Genomic DNA, 16,566 nt, shown 5'->3' on the forward strand with positions numbered 1-16,566 from the left:
TAGAGAACCGGCTTTTCCGGCTCAACTCATTAAAGAGAGCCGGCTCTCAAACGGCTTACTTGCTTTGATGCATTATATTACGAATTATTATGTTGTATAAAGAAGTTAAGAAAAAAGGAAGTATAAAATGACAAAATGAAAAAAGACAGGTTTGAGGTTATCCCTTTACAGTGGGACCTCGCTACTTCGCGGTTCGACGTTCGCGGCTTCAGAGCTTCACGGTCTGGAATGGTTAATATCAGACATGGGACCAAGTCACACATGTGCAAGTCTCAAGTAAGTCTCAAGTCTTCACCTTCAAGTCCCAAGTAAGTCCCAAGTATTTTTTTCTTGGGCAAGTCAAGTCACAAGTCAAGTCCCGAGTCTTAGATTGCCAAGTCCAAGTCAAGTCACAAGTCATAAAAACAGCGACTCGAGTCGACTCGAGTCCAAGTCACTAAGTCTCAAGTCCCCATGTCTGGTTAATATATATATATATATATATATATATATATATATATATAGAATAGAATAGAATAGAATAGAATAGAATATACCTTTATTGTCATTGCTACAAATGGGCTAACATATTGTGACAACGAAATTGGGCATGACACTCCAGTTTTACACATTCATAGTGAGGTATGAGCAAGAAGATAAAGGAACAGAGAAGATAATGTTATAAGACAAGGGGGATAAGGCTATAGTTATAATTTACATGGTATTTACACAAGAAATGTCGGCATGTGGGATGTTACATACAGGGTTGTCGTGATAACGTTGGTATCGTAACGGTTGTGCAATATTGCATTTGGTGCAAAGTCATCATAGTGCAAAAATAGTCAGCATATGCATTGGTGCAAACATAGACATCATAGTGCAGAAACAGGAAATGGTCAGACATTGTGCAATTTGAGCATTAAATGTAGTGCAGTCGGCATGTGCAAGAATAAGACATGAGTAACATTATATTCGTATGAGGTAGTGTTGGCATGAGTTTTCAGTTTTTTTTTTTTTTTTTTTTTGTGCGGTGTCTGTTTGAGCAGTGAACAAGCATAGTGCAGACAGCATGTACGTGAGTACCATTTACATACGTGTGAGGTAGTTTTTTGCAACAGTTTTCAGTTTTTTGTGCGGTGTCTGTTTAGGGTGGTAATGGCTGTGGGGAAGAAACTGTCTCTGAGTCTGTTCGTTTTTGCTTTGTGTGACCTGTAGCGCTTGCCGGAAGGCAGCAGGTCGAAGAGATGGTGGCCGGGGTGAGAAAAGTCCTTGATGATGTTTCCTGCTCTGCTAAGGTAGCGAGAGCAGGCAATGTCCTCCAGACTGGGCAGAGAGCAGCCGATGATTCTCTGGGCTGTTTTGATGATCCTCTGGAGCTTTTTCCTGTCTGCTGCTGTGCACCCAGCATACCACACCGTGATGCAGTATGTTAGGATGCTCTCCACTGTGGCTTTGTAGAAGGACACCTGCAGCTGCTGTTTTAGGTTATTTTTCCTGAGCAATCTCAGGAAGTGCATATATATATATATATATATATATATATTTGTATATATTTATTTATTTATTTATTTTAGGGGCGTTGCAAAAAGATTTTCACTTTTTGCAGGAATCCCCCTAGGCCGATGACCCCTAGCACGGCACGCCGTTCTCGTTTCCCGGCGCGCGGTTTCGGTGTGGCTTCCGCTTCACCGCCCCCCCTAACCCCACAGGTCCCCCCAGCTACCCCTTTCCCCCGCGGCCGCCCGTCCGTCGGCCGGAGCCATCGAGGGCCGTGTAGCGCCATGTAGAGCCATCGCCGGCCTCCGCGCCGAGCGCCCGACCCGCTCGGCTTGTCGCGGTGTCGTGTGTATCGCGCCCGAAAGTACCCGCGCCGCAGGTTAGGGGCTCGCTCGCGGGAGCGACCGAACGGCACCCGCGGTGCGGCGCAAGTTTAGACCCTGTCGTGAATTTGTCTCCGATTGTCCCGGGCGGACATAAAATTGCCCAGCTGTCCGACTCTTAACGGTGGATCACTCGGCTCGTGCGTCGATGAAGAACGCAGCTAGCTGCGAGAACTAATGTAATTTGCAGCTGCAATTGGCTGGCAACCAGTTCAGGGTGTCCCCTGTCCACTGCCCGGAGATGGCTGGGATGGGCTCCAGCCCCCCCGCGACCCTAATAAGGACAAGCTGTGCATATAATGAGATGAGATGAGATTTATTTTTTTTCGTAGATTTTCACTTTTTGCGGGTGGTTTTGGTCCCCATTAACCGGGTCTAAAAAAATAATTGTTAAAAAAAAAAAAAAAAAATTAATGGTTTTTTTTTTTTGGAAGGTGCGCCGCTACTTCGCGGATTTTCACTTATCGCGGGTGGTTTTGGGTCCCCATTAACCGCGATAATCGAGGTCCCACTGTAATCAGTATATTACCAACAATAATCTAAAAATGAATTCATAATTTGAATAAGAAAATGTATTATTCTACTAAATTATATTTGCATGTATTTTTTCCTTCTACAGTGAACGTCCAAGCTACTTAATTTTTGAACTTTTTTTATAATAAACCTCATTCACGTTGAGCAACTCAGGATCTCACAACAAAATGTTAATTAATTATATACATCATATAGTTAAATACATGTAAACTATAACACGTTAAACTACATAAATAAACACGTTTGAAAAAAAAATATGGTGCAATGTTATTTGGTATTTTTTAAGGGAAAATATGACAGTTTGTAAGGGCATGGAGCCGTGGAGGTTGACAGGTATGTAGTAGTAGTAGTAGGAGTAGTACTAGTTGTAGTAGTAGTTGTTGTTGTTGTAGCAGCAACAATAGGACAGTCATGTCTGTGTTGAAAACAACTAATGCCAAATATTAAAACAAAACAAAAATCAAAACCTTCTCAATTTGGGGGTGGCAACGCCTCCCTGTTTTATATGACCGTGGGGGTAACTGCCAAATCCACCACGCCGTGCAATTCTGTCGCGAGATTACAACGCCTTGTGATACCCTCAAAACCTCGCGATAGAAAACGGACGTCACCCCCATTTTCCCAACTCTCCCTGCTTGCACTTTAAGGATTTCGGAACCAGCAGCAGCAGAGGAGAAATACAGGAGGCAAAAAGGGGCGTTTTGGGAAATAAAATAGCACGCTTTGGGGGCGTCTAAGCCATCAAACTGACTACCCTGTGCAGCATTTCAGCATGGAAACGTTACCATGAGGTAAATGTTGTTGTTTTGGATGTGATGGGCAAGAACGTCCCCCAACCGGACTGACGTTAGCTTAATGTTAGCCTAGATGCTAACTATTTTGATGTCTTTTACACTGCACGTTTGGCTTGGTCTTCATGGATAAAGTGTAACATTACCGGTGTGTTATTAAACTCATTGCGATGGCAGGATGCCAAATGTAGGGAAGTCTGTCCCAGGCTAGCAGCCATACGTTAGCCTCTGCTATGCTAACGTGAAATCACTGCATCTTGCAACGCCTCTCGTTGACCTCGAACTCCCATCAACTCCAAAATGTCTTCTATGATCATACCAAGCCGCTTAATACTGATAACTGATTTACTGGAACCAAGCCTTAGCTTGATGCTACCGCAGGCGGACCAATGCCCACCCCTTTAAATCGTTGCGTAGGAAAATGCACTTGGTTCTGAAATGTCACGCTGAATGTAAAGCACATTTCCGTATGCTGTCACGAAACGTGTCTGTATTGAGGTGAGAAACACTTTTAGCCTTCTTGGTTCCAAATACTGTGAAAACGTTGGCGTGAAGCAGTTTCTATGGTAACGATATACGCGCACAGAATTTGTATATGGTCACTAGCTTGCAGACTGGGCTTATTCAAAATAGAAGTCATTCTTTGGGTGTGGTAATAAAAATCAATGCATATGTGCAAATAATAACTTCATAAAAAGAATCTTAAATATGAATTATGAACAGTATGCATTCAAGTTAGACCTTTTAAAATTATGATTTTAAACTGCATACATGTTTAAGTAAAAACCCTAAGGTAAGTAGATCTGTAGCCTTATTGCACACTTTTTCCGAGGGTGTTGGGATTTTTTTTCAAGAATCTGGGACCCTTGTGCTACATTGCTTTATTATATATTATATACAGTGTCTGAAACTCGTGACGAAAAGTTACCGGACACCAGCGTGTTAACTTGCTGTGTTAACTTTTCAGAGTTGTCTGCCCAGCCATAAAATTGCCTGCCCCATTTTTCACAACTTGAAATGCAATAAGACAACTAATCGAGAAAAAAAACAAAACATTGTTGCAAAGTATTAAGCATTGATAATCAGAATATATATAACAGAACAACACTTTAACTTTAAGCTCATTATAAATCTACTTATAACATTCATTTCATGTACAGTATATTACATCGCTGTTTTCCATCTGCCATCAGTATGTACCTGTATTTACTCATATTCATTCATGCAATGTTTGCGTTGCGTCGTCTTCTACAAGCCACGTGAACTCTTCTTTTCATGATGCTTTTAATGTACGTTTACGTTTTGTAGCGTCATAAATTTTGTTAGCTTCATTTGAATCTTTCTTCTGGGACTGAGGTTTTGGCTTGATTCCTAACCACTTATCCATTTTTCTTATGTTCTCTATGCGTCTACTATGCAAAATGATATGCAAATGCAAAACGTTATAACGCTCGGGAATGTCTGGAAGCACGAAGTTATTCGATGCAGGCCTCTGATTGGCTGCTGAGTATGCAAATTGCCAAACAAACCAAAATTCCGAAATTTCCACTCCGAACGAAGATTTCGAAATCAGAATAAAGCTAACGTTCGATTTGAAAAAAAATAAAACAAAAGATTTTTTTTTTCTTAAAAGACAGACAGACGTTGTGTAAGTTGTACGCCCGATGTAATAGATGCATGCCCCGGGCGTCCGAGCAGACGTCAGTTCAGACACTGTTGTATACTATATTATATAATTGGTATTTACATGTTTTAGTTGGTGATGTAATTGAATCTTGCTATGTGTTTGCTGTGTATGCAATTGTGTTAGAGGTGCATCCCAATGCTGTGTTAGCTTTTTAAGCATTTTAGTTGTTCATTTAAGGCTCACCGAATGTTTTGTTTTATGACAACAGACAGACTGGTGAAGAGATAAATATTCTCTTTGACCACAAACATGTTTTTATGCTGCTTATTTTTTTCTTATTAGCAATCGATCATGGGTTGTTTTTTTCTGTTTCCACATTTAAATCAAAAGTTTTACAAGTGTTTTGTGTTAAGCATAATTTACTATAACACTAATGTTTTTGTTAGTAATACTTCAGGCAAGGCCTTGAACATCGGAACAGTCCTAATTCAACCATCAACAATGAAAATATGATATTGATGTAAAAATGACATTTTTTAAAGAATCTTCCAAAATAATCTTTGACCATCATTAACAACTACCGTATTTTCCGCACTATAAGGCGCACCTAAAAGTCTAAATTTTTTTTTAAAGCTGACCATGCGCCTTATAATACAGTGCGCCTTATATATGGATCAATATTAAGTCGCAAGGTCTCGCAACTTACGCAACAGCCGCCGACTCGATTTTCCCCCGAACGTGGAGTAGTCCGCGGTGTATGCTGGGATTTATATACCCGCGTTTCATTGGCTAACCGATGTGTCAATCATCATTTGAATCGATCGCTATTGGCTGAAGTTATTCGGAGCCTCGGATACGCTAGAGGGCCAAAACAAACCCTGCAATTGGCCGAAAAAGATGTGTCAATCATCAGTTAAATCGATCACTATTGGCTGAAGTTATTCGGAGCCTCGGATAGGCTAGAGGGCCAAAACAAACCCTGCAATTGGCTGAAAAAGATGACTCTGAGTAGCAAGCTTGCTAAAGTACGCCATAAAGAAACATGTTTCATTAGTCTGTACTTGTAAATATTTTACTCTCCTGGATTTACTTCACTCACGGTCGTAAGAAAACCATGGTTGCGTATCATTATTGAACGTGAGAACTTAGGTGAGCTATGCCCCTTTATATTTTCCCGGTATCTTGTTTTAGAACGATCTTGATGTTGCTGTGATGAGTTGAGTGAATTAAACTCATTTTCAAGTGTTTATTGTCATATGCACAGTAAAGTTGCGAGCGAAAAATAAAATCGAAACTAAGGAATGGTTGGCATTTCTTGAATCCCAAGACTTTAACCTTCCGAATGATATTTGAAATGATGCATTTGAGTGACATCGTACGGACACCGCATCCGCACGTGTCTAAGACACGTATTTGCTTCTTTGCAAGCTTTGGGAATGTTAAGGGGGTAAGAAGTTGGACTGAATCATCTGACTGTTTTGTCGACGTTCCCATTGTAGCGCCTTATAATCCGGTGCGCCTTATCTATGGAAGATATAGGACCAAAAACTATTTTTTGGGGGTGCGCCCTATAACCCGGTGCGCCCTATAGTGCGGAAAATACGGAACTTTTTCTCTACCCCAATGTTCGGGAGGTTTAATAAGAACTGTGTTAACTTGCATTAAATTGTTATCTGTGTTAAGGTTCTTCATCTCTTATATATGAAGTTTGATAAATGAAATGGAGGAGGGTGTGGTTGGGTTGATGTGCTACATATGACTTCACCACTTTACAGCAGTGTGATAAGAATGTGCTGCCATGTGTTACTGCGCTAGGGTTAGCAGAGTGAGAGGTGAGTGTGTTTTAAATAGCTTTGCGGTATGAGAGCTAATCTGCTAATGCTTTGGGAGACAGTTCACATAGGTGTAATTGACTTGTTCTAAAGGTACTGTTTCTTACCTGAAATAAATTAGTTTGTAAGTTATTGAAAATTTAAAAATCGAAAGACCATTGCATGTAGGTTACCATCGGGTCAGTTCTAGGGAAACTTTTTTCACTCTGTATGTTTCCCTGTTTTATCGGAATTACTCCAGAATGCCAGTATATACTATCCTTGTTATGCAAAAAGTGACCTTAGTGATTAAACCAAACAATTTATTTTCTGCAAAAAAATCCCTTTTGTCCTTTTTGCTACTGTTTTTAGTCAGACTTAGATAATTGTATTTGCTTGTATCCATTTGATGGAGTGTCATTTTAATCTTTTGAGCACAATCTGAGTTTTCAGTGCATCAGTATCACTAGCACTTAGATCTTTAAACATTCACATGTAAGCGGGGTCATCAGGGTAAGTAAGAGGGCAGAGTATGAGCCTCAACCTTAATCGGTATCACATTGAATGTGTGTGTGCTTTCATATTAGTGCGAGTGTCTGTGTGTGTCTCATTGAGTTAAACTGGCATCTGCCACAAGCCTTAACAGCATTCCGGTTTTCATCCCCATGCTCTAATTATCTGGACTAATCCCATCAAAACAAACTGCTACTCCTCACACACATAATAAATATGGCAGACACAAATGATTGATGGTATGATTGATCACATTTTCAGTGATTAGCCCTGATGAAACAATAGAAGCGTACTAAATGCAATTAGACACAGTACTGCAAGTGTATGTTTCATACATTGAAAGAGTAGGAGACAGGCAGTAACTTGGCTGAAAAGCAAGCCACTTTAAATCCTTTTCTCTTTTTTTATAGGTTGTGTTCCTGAAGGTCTATATGAACCATGGCACAGTTTCCCACCACATTCACAGGTCAGTAAATGCAACGCCTTGTCGTCCCTGCAATGTAATTCTTTACACAGGAAATGAAACTCATGACTAATGCATTCTCTTCATACCTTCCTTTTTTCCTTCCCCCATTCTTCTGTGTCTTGGCCCCCTTCTTTCTGTCCCTTTGGGTTGTGCGTATTTGTTGGGGTCTTAGGTCCGGATGTGTTTGTGATTTCAGTGGATGAGAGAGCCAAACATGACCAACAGTTTCATAGCCTCACTCCCACTCAAGGGGGTTACATTACAGGTAACCCTTTTTTAATGTTTTCCAGACCATATGCATCCAATTTAATATGGTTTTCAGGGTTATCCATTGTGTGGTTATGTGTCATCCCAATTGCTCAATTAATATTTGTGTTTGTGTATTGGTGTATGTGCTTTCATTGGCATTATAAGGAGACCAGGCCAGGAACTTCTTCCTGCAGTCTGGACTGCCTCCACCAATCCTCGCCCAAATCTGGTGAGTCAACTTGCAAGTTTTGAGGAAACCCTCAAGCGTTGCAACAGCAATGTATATCGAAAGAACACACTTTTTAAAACCTGGACGTATTTTTCTTTAGTCAAATAAGTCTTCAGTTAATTATAAATACAAATCTGTTTCAAAAAAAGTAGTCCTGTATTTCCCGCTGAGCCGTCACTCACATCGATTTTTTTGTTTTTCCAGGGCTTTGGCCGACATGAACAGTGATGGCCGCATGGACATCCACGAGTTCTCCATTGCAATGAAGCTAATTAAACTCAAACTCCAAGGCCACCCCCTTCCTCCTGCGTTACCTGCCAGTATGAAACAGCCCCCGCTGTCTCTTCCCCCACAGGCTGGCTTCGGTAAGGCATTTTTTTGCAAATGTACATCACATAGATTTGTTTATTCTATGGCTGCGCTTATGACATGCCTTGTGGAGTATATCAAGGGATTGAGTGACCATCAATCTTCATCACTTTTCAGAGTGCAATGTGGCTAATTTTGAAAAAGCTATTTTTTTCTGCTTGATATATGGACATCATTACAAAATGTACATAATCGGAATCGCACCAATCTACTGGATATTTGTACCAAGACTCTTTTTTTGTACCTCTAGGCATGCCACCTATGCCCACCATGGCACCGATGACAACTGCCCTTCCAGGTGTGCCGCCTCTCCCGCTCCCTCCCTTGTCAGTTGGGGTGTCACCGCCTATGGTTTCAGCGGCACCACCTCCCCTCCCACCACCAATGGCCAATGGAGCTCCTACCACCGGCTTAATGCAACCCATCTCAGGCTTTTCCCACCCAGGTAAGATGGTGCCTAAGGATATTCTATATGTCAGCTCGGTTCTTTGTGTGTGTTTACACAGTTTACACACATTCTGTTTCTGAATTTTTTTGAAGATGTCAACTAATCTCTCATCATTGTTTGTCTGACAAAAGCAAAACGGTAAATTAAAAAAGCAATGTCTTGGCAATGTGTGATGGTCTGGTGTGCCATTAAGCGCATATTGTGGTTTACTAATTCATAAATAGGATGGTGAGAACTGGCTTAATTTGGTGTCTTGTTGAAGTGCTGTCACCTTCAGGAAAAACATAGTTCTTGATTTTACGCTAGTGTACTCCCCAGTCTTTTAATCATAAAATCCTTTGTCTGACATGGTCACATGTATGGATAGATCTTACCTCTATCACCAAATTAAAGCTTGTGTTGAAGAAAATAAACAAGGCACTGTTTTGTTTTTCAAGTTTTTTCAACGTTTTTTTTTTTTTTTTAACTTTTATAGTAATGAAGTATTAACTCAATGTTGTCTGCCTAGAAACAGGCTAATTTCAGTTAGAGAAAAAGGGTTTTAATACCTTCCAATTGTTTCTCCTTCATAGCTTCTTCAATCAACAAGGGCTCCTTCAATCGTTCCAGCGTCAAATTGCAAAAAGGCCCATCATTTGATGCCACTGGGTAGGTCGCGGCACATTTCTGACCTGTTAATATTCGGGTATGTGTCAGGTGTATCGACATTTCGTTCTTACAAAAGAATGACAATACAAAGGAAATTATTATTATTATTATTATTATTTTTATAATAAAAACACTATTTGTTTTATCATGTGTATGGCAGTGGCCTGCCTCCTGTGGACTGGGCAGTCCCTCAGTCGTCAAGGCTCAAGTACAGGCAGCTTTTTAACTCTCATGACAAGATGATGAGCGGCCACCTGACTGGTACACTCTTCAACACCTACAAAACATGTTTTTTTATTGTACCTAGAGCGTGTCAGTTGACTGACATATTCTCTTTTTGTTTCGTCCAGGTCCCCAGGCGCGCACCATCCTCATGCAGTCTAGTCTTCCTCAAGGCCAGTTGGCCTCAATATGGTCAGTATTTGAAAAAAAAAAATATTCAAAAACGTATCCGATTAATAACTATGGTAAAACATGTCTTTTGTTGACAGGAGTCTGTCGGATATCGACCAGGATGGGAAATTGACCGCTGAGGAGTTCATCTTGGCTATGCATCTCATAGACATGGCTATGTCTGGTTTACCTCTTCCTCCTGTGCTGCCACCAGATTATATCCCTCCTACATTCAGGTACATCGATCATGAATCGCAAGGATTTTAAAAACATTTAAGGCCAAGGTTTACAGTATAGGTGTTGATTTATTTACTTTGAACCCTTCTTAATCCTGATTTCATTTAAACTTAACTACCATATGTACCTCATAGTGCAATTGAAGTTAAAAGCATATATTTTTTTATTGAAAGAGTAATATTTTTTTCTTCCCTCCATAATAAGAGAACTAGTATAACACTGTATGCTAATAAAAAACAAGAACCTAAATTGTTATTTTGTGTACACAAAACCCAACTACAAGACTGATATGCCATTTGTCTTGTTATACCTGTTCCAGGCGCGTGCGAAGTGACAGTGTGCAGTCAGACCAAAAAAGTGTCCCAGAAGAAGCTGAGGAAGATGCTGAGAGCAACCAGGACAAGAAACTCCCAGGTTCAGCAATATTTTTGACTCTCCTCCTAGTAATTGATTGTAGTTTTTTTGCGTAATACTACTGGGTAGATCCGAGTCACAATATTCATTGGTACACAGAGCCAGAAAATGGGAGAAAGATCATCGTGTACATATGCCCACAAATCAAATTCAGAGGTTTGGAATGGTGCAACATAAGTAGCTTTTTCAACTTCATATTTGTGTTCTAAGTTCTCCAAAAAATTACATGTTACATGTTGCATACTTCAAAGACAGGAGATACACATTTTCTTGATTATTTCTCAAGAGTGCATCTTTTGTAACTGTCTTTAAATTTTAATGTCTTAAAAATTGTTTTTAGGAGAGGAAAACACCAAAAAGTCCTCATTTTCACAAACGTTATTTGTATAATAGACACAAAAGTTGATTAATTAATATATTTGTAACTGGTCTGTGTTTGCTCCCCCACAGTCACATTTGAGGATAAGAAACGAGAAAATTTTGAGCGAGGAAACTTGGAGCTGGAAAAGCGACGCCAGGCCCTGCAGGAGCAGCAGAGGAAAGAACAGGAGAGGCTTGCGGCGCTGGAGAGAGAAGAGCAGGAGAGGAAGGTCTGTCACATAAAACATATAAACATAAGAACGAATGACACAAGGAAGATTTGGACTGGAATAAATGACAGCCGTTTTCTGTTTGTGTGTGATAGGAGCGGGAAAGGCTGGAGCAAGAGAGGAGGCGGCAGCAGGAGTTGGAGAAACAACTTGAGAAACAGAGGGAGCTGGAAAGGCAACGAGAAGAAGAGAGACGCAAAGAAATAGAGAGAAGAGAGGTTAGCTGGAAAAAAGACATACTGTGACTTTTATTGTGTAGATACTGATTTTTTACAACTGTTAGTTGAGCCAGAACACAAAAATATACTAAACCCAAGAGTATTTCAAAGTACTGCACGAGATAATATTAATCTACATTCCTGTGCCATTCTGTACCTCATAAGTCTTTAGGCTGGAAATTGCTGCTTTAATTAGTCTTTTTGTATAATAGGCTGCTAAACGTGAGCTAGAACGGCAGAGGCAGCTTGAATGGGAGCGGCAGCGTCGCCAGGAGCTTCTGACTCAAAGGAACCGAGAGCAGGAGAACATTGTCCTGCTCAAAGCCCGGAAGAAGACTCTAGAGTTTGAACTGGAAGCTCTGGTAAACCAAAACTACACAAACAAACAAAATAACTCAGCCTCAGTTTAATGACTTTTCAAACATATAATTGTAATTTCCTGTGCATTCTTTTTCAGAATGACAAGAAGAACCAGTTAGAGGGCAAACTAAAAGACGTTCGGTTCCGCCTGTCAGCTCAGCGAAGGGAAGTGGAGCAGACCAACCAGGCCAGAGAGACGCGCATCGCTGAAATCACATTGCTGCAACAGCAGCTTCAAGTATGCTTCAAATCTTCTCGTGCATCTTTGTCTTCTTTACAATGCATCATGTAATACTCATCCGCGTCACTGCAGGACTCCCAGCATTGGCTCGGGAGTCTCATTCCAGACAAGCAAAATCTCAACGATCAGCTGAAACAAGTTCAACAGAACAGCCTGCACCGTGAGTATTTTTTTTTTGTATTGTCGTTGTCCTTATAAATATATAAAAATAAATTAAAAGTAAAATACAATTTTCACCCAAACCCCTGTACTCCTAAATTTGGTATTCTAGCATTGTCAGGTGAATATGACATCTACTAACATTTGTTCATGTGTGCAGGCGACAGTCTTTCGTCGCTACAAAAGGCTGTGGACCAGAAGGAATCCAGCAGACAGCAGCTCAAGGAGCAGCTCGACATTGTGGAGAGGGAAACCAGGGCCAAGTTGCTAGAGATTGATGCTTTCAACACTCAGTTAAAGGTAAGTCGACGATTAGACAACTATTTTAATATAATCAATTCATGTGTCTGTGTTTACTTGTCTGTCTGCTAAAACACCTCAACATATTGCACTTCTTTGGATGGTCAAACCACTGGAAATTCATCTCACTTTTCCTTTTGATGTTTTCGAAAGATATTAGTTTTCGACATAAAACACTTCACTAAGTTAAGCGGTGGATTGGTCACTAGTTGACTCTCTCCATCATGTGCCAAGGCTAGTCCTTAACATCAGGACGCTGGGTTTAATTCTTTGCCTCTGTGTTTTTTTAAATTGCAATCATTCCTTCATTCTCCCATTTCTGATCACATTTCCAGTTGTCCTTAGGTATGAAAAGAAAATGACGTTAGATGATTATCGGGTACTTCCGCGTTAATTTTTTTAGGTAGTGATGAGGAAATGGAGCATCATTTTTAGAGTTTGGATAAACTTTGTGTTCCTGTTTTTGTATCAAGTTGTGTATTTATTCATTCAGCTTATTCATTTTAATACCCATCACCATGTTTTTTTTTTAGCATTTTAAGACATTTGTTGCTGCATACAAAGTGCTGTTAAAGTAATAACAACGACCAAACAGCTGCACAAACCTGATGATGTCCATTGTGTGGGTTGCAAATTGGAACATCCCTCAATTTTGCACTATTTTTTTACAATCTCTCAATGCTTCTTCCTTACTGCTTTTGTGAAACTTGTGTGGGAATAATTTAAAAAACTAATGGCCTTTTAAACATGCTTTGGAGTTTTCCTGCAATATATTCTCTGAATTATGAAAGCACTGACATTGTGCTATAATTGTCCAAATTTGTTGCTTCATATATGTTTGCTTTGTGTTGTGTTGTTCGATATTTATTTTGCTTATTTAACTAACTTATTTAACTATAACCCATTAACAAGTTTTAGGGTTTAGCATATCAAAACTTCTCTTGAAGCATTCTAGTGTCCGACTTTCTTCCGCTGACAGTGGAAATTAGGAGGATTTGGTATATTTACTGATGAATGACAATAGCGCAGGTTAAGTCAGAGAAATGTTTACACAAACGGAGCAAAGCATCTCACTAAACTGAGTAATTTAGCAATTATGGCTTATTAAATGTGGAGATAGATGTTGATTTTAGACCTTCACAGTAACACGTTGTCTACTGTGAAGTACAGGATGACATTTGTCCTGGAATTCCTCCTTCCTTTTGACTTCACTACATGGCTTTTTTTCTGGCCACATAACCCTTCCTTACTTCATCCACTGCCTTCTCTTTCCATGCCCTCTTTTTCAAACTTGTGTGAGTTTTTTTCCTATGAACTTTCCTTCTGTTTTCTGCTTGTTTAATTATTCCCCCGCCCTCTTTTCCACAATGTCTTTTTTTCACTCCATTGCCCATGCCAGTCTCTTTGTGAGTTCTATGCCAGCCACTGTGCCAGAATAGAAGCTCTGCGACGACGGCTTGACAACGAACAGAGAGGGAGACAGGTAGCGCACTCTGCTCCTGCTGGACTGGGGTGGTACTGTGACTGGGAAACGGCCTGATATGAACAAAACTATTAAAACATATAGTTAAAAGATATTGCCCAAGCATAACATATATTTCAAAAAAATTACTCACTCTAAAATCAGCCGCAAAATATAGTCAGGAGCATGAAATTTCCAGTTGTTTGGGGGATATTTTAAATGAGCTGTCCTGTCTAATGGCCTTCACCCCAATCCGCAACTCATGCCACTGCCTAACCAGTGTATTGCGGTCATGTATTGCAAGTTCAATGCAACTAGGAACTTCTACTTGCGGAAGCACAAGTTAAAGTGTGAAAAAACATGCAAGTAAAAGAAAGTTCACTGGTGGAGGCAACACTTTATGCAGGAAATGAGGTACACTTAACAAGTGAAACAATGCTAATACAGTTGAGCAGACATTTATATTAAAGCGAAATTTCCTCAACTTGTCCACTGCTTGGACAATTTCATAGATCAAGTGTGTGCTGCTGATCACAACTTAGTCCTCGTATTTGCAGAATAATTCAACGCAATATTCCATGAATTTTGGCTTAAACACGGTGTCTTGGATGTCATACATCTCTGACCAGGCTTGCTGCCAAATCATGCATATTATACTTGATAAACTTGTAGAAGGTTTCCTTCATAGCGTAATTTCACACTTGACAAATTGGAACTGGAGAAAGTGGTTAAATAATTTACTGTAACTAGAACCATATTTGAGTTCATTATTTTCCATACATATTTCAGATTATGTCCCTGTCAGTTCTTTGTTCAATAAACGTTCACAGGCTTGTAATATTCAATGATGTTCGTGTGCAGTGGAATGCAAAACACTTCATATTTTCATTTGTCCACACTGTAATAATTTAGGGAATTTGGACATTACTAATGAAGGGCAGAGTAATGCGTGATCACATACCGGCCCAGGTTGTTTTGGTTTTGTGGACTTTGCTGAGGCTTGACATGCATGCACTGACTTTTGTGTGTCGTGTCTTTTGGTAGTTGTGTGCTTCTAACCTTCCATCTGACGAAATCTGCTAATTAAAGGAAAACACATGATTCCAAAGATAAGAAATAGATTTTTGGGGGAAGGACAGCTCCGTTTTAATACCTATCACACCTATTTGCGCTTATTTAATTCTCTGTTACTCTCAGTACCATTTCATGTTAAATGTGATGCTATCAGCGATTAAGTGTTTGCTGATTAGATTTGAACTATTTTCCATATTATCAATGGTATTTTACCCCTGTAATCAACACAGGATGTTTAAATGAGCATTAGTGTTTGCTTGTCATATGTATGCTGGACTTCCGCTGGTTGCGGCTCATTGTAAATTGTTGTCTCAAAAGCGATTATGAAATTTAACCGTATTTCAAATTTTCGTAACATAAAAAAACATGGCCTTATCTTTACAAAGACATAGTCATTGAATTGAAACAGCTTTTAGCTAATAGGCAATGTCTGTACGAAGATTAGAATGGGATGGATAAAAAGTTTGTACAGAAACACTCACAGATGGTGCCAAGGCTCCCTTGTGGCACCCGCTGACGTAGCCATTAGCACTAAAATATTTATTTGTAAACGGAAACACAGCAACAATCTAAAAAATAATGTCTAAAAAGAGTAATTAAAGTAAATTTAATCTGCCTGAATAGCAGATTAGTTGGCACAGGTGGTTGTCATAATTACACATCAGTCTCTGAACTAATACAATTTGCTGTTGCTGCCGCTGCTCTTGTCACTGTTACCGCTGCTTTTGTGTTTAGTGTTAACCCATAGAAATCAGCCAATCCGACCACCCTTCCTCCTTACCATTCTGGGTTCCTGTATCTCCCGTGTTGCATTGCAGGAACTAAGGGAGATCCACAGCCGGCAGCAGATGCAGAAGCAGAAAGAGCTGGAAGGCGACTTACACTCAATGATGCATACACCCATTGACAGTAATTCTACCGAGTTGCAGGATAGCAGGTAGGACTCAAGTAAATAAAAACGATAATGAGAGAATAATCGAGTGTAATGGGAAACATTTTCGCTTAAAGTAGTTTATATCTTGCCCTAGAAATTGAACAACTAGGTGCATTAGGTTCTAGCTGTATTTTATATTAAAAAATATATCGAAAGCATATGATAATTTGTGAATATTGAAATTCAAATATGCCGATATTTGTACACAAGCCATTAAAAGTTGTATTTTACATTATAGTAAACTAAGGTTCACGTTGTGTTTAAGGCTGTCCTCAGACAAAACTCTTATTTGGAGAACTGAGAACGCAGGAAACTCTGCTCTCAAGGCGCCAAGCCCCGCTTCTACCTCGCATGCATGGCTCAACCGAGTGACCCTGGAGAAAGAGGAGAGAAAACGCAGAGGCTTGGAGGAGGATGCAGAGGGCCGCAAGATTGCCACATCTATGGAAGAGAAGGACCAGGACAACCGGGCTAAAAAAGACATGCAAGAAAAAGCTAATAAACTCTTCAACCAACCTGCCGACCCCTGGGCTTCGACAGGTTGGTTGTGATCTACATTACAATAGATTTGTAGGATTGCTGTCAATTACTTTAATTCCTTGCCTTCCAGTTTTCTTTTGAATCTAAGGTTGATCAATGT

The 16,566-nt window shown here is 40.0% G+C and overlaps 1 protein-coding gene across 4 annotated transcripts in view; it reads left to right on the forward strand.

Annotated features, from left to right (window-relative positions):
• Positions 1-3,041: 3,041 nt before the first annotated feature.
• Positions 3,042-16,566, forward strand: part of itsn1 (intersectin 1 (SH3 domain protein)) — a 41,433-nt gene continuing 27,908 nt past the window's right edge. For all 4 annotated transcript variants that reach the window (XR_015852584.1, XM_088352082.1, XM_088352084.1 and 1 more), the window contains exons 1-19: positions 3,042-3,184; positions 7,546-7,601; positions 7,774-7,866; positions 8,016-8,079; positions 8,284-8,444; positions 8,699-8,893; positions 9,469-9,544; positions 9,705-9,805; positions 9,895-9,958; positions 10,036-10,173; positions 10,494-10,588; positions 11,039-11,178; positions 11,274-11,396; positions 11,609-11,758; positions 11,854-11,994; positions 12,070-12,157; positions 12,317-12,456; positions 15,811-15,929; positions 16,192-16,466. Coding sequence is in view for 3 of the 4 variants with exons in the window: in XM_088352082.1 (XP_088208208.1) it covers positions 7,574-7,601; positions 7,774-7,866; positions 8,016-8,079; positions 8,284-8,444; positions 8,699-8,893; positions 9,469-9,544; positions 9,705-9,805; positions 9,895-9,958; positions 10,036-10,173; positions 10,494-10,588; positions 11,039-11,178; positions 11,274-11,396; positions 11,609-11,758; positions 11,854-11,994; positions 12,070-12,157; positions 12,317-12,456; positions 15,811-15,929; positions 16,192-16,466 (2,191 nt within the window). In the remaining variant the exon portion in view is untranslated. The remainder of the gene's footprint in view (positions 3,185-7,545; positions 7,602-7,773; positions 7,867-8,015; positions 8,080-8,283; positions 8,445-8,698; positions 8,894-9,468; positions 9,545-9,704; positions 9,806-9,894; positions 9,959-10,035; positions 10,174-10,493; positions 10,589-11,038; positions 11,179-11,273; positions 11,397-11,608; positions 11,759-11,853; positions 11,995-12,069; positions 12,158-12,316; positions 12,457-15,810; positions 15,930-16,191; positions 16,467-16,566) is intronic.

Source organism: Urocampus carinirostris, chromosome 13 (assembly GCF_059441175.1).
Source record: "Urocampus carinirostris isolate Australia breed hairy pipefish chromosome 13, RoL_Ucar_1.0, whole genome shotgun sequence".
Taxonomy (NCBI): domain Eukaryota; kingdom Metazoa; phylum Chordata; class Actinopteri; order Syngnathiformes; family Syngnathidae; genus Urocampus; species Urocampus carinirostris.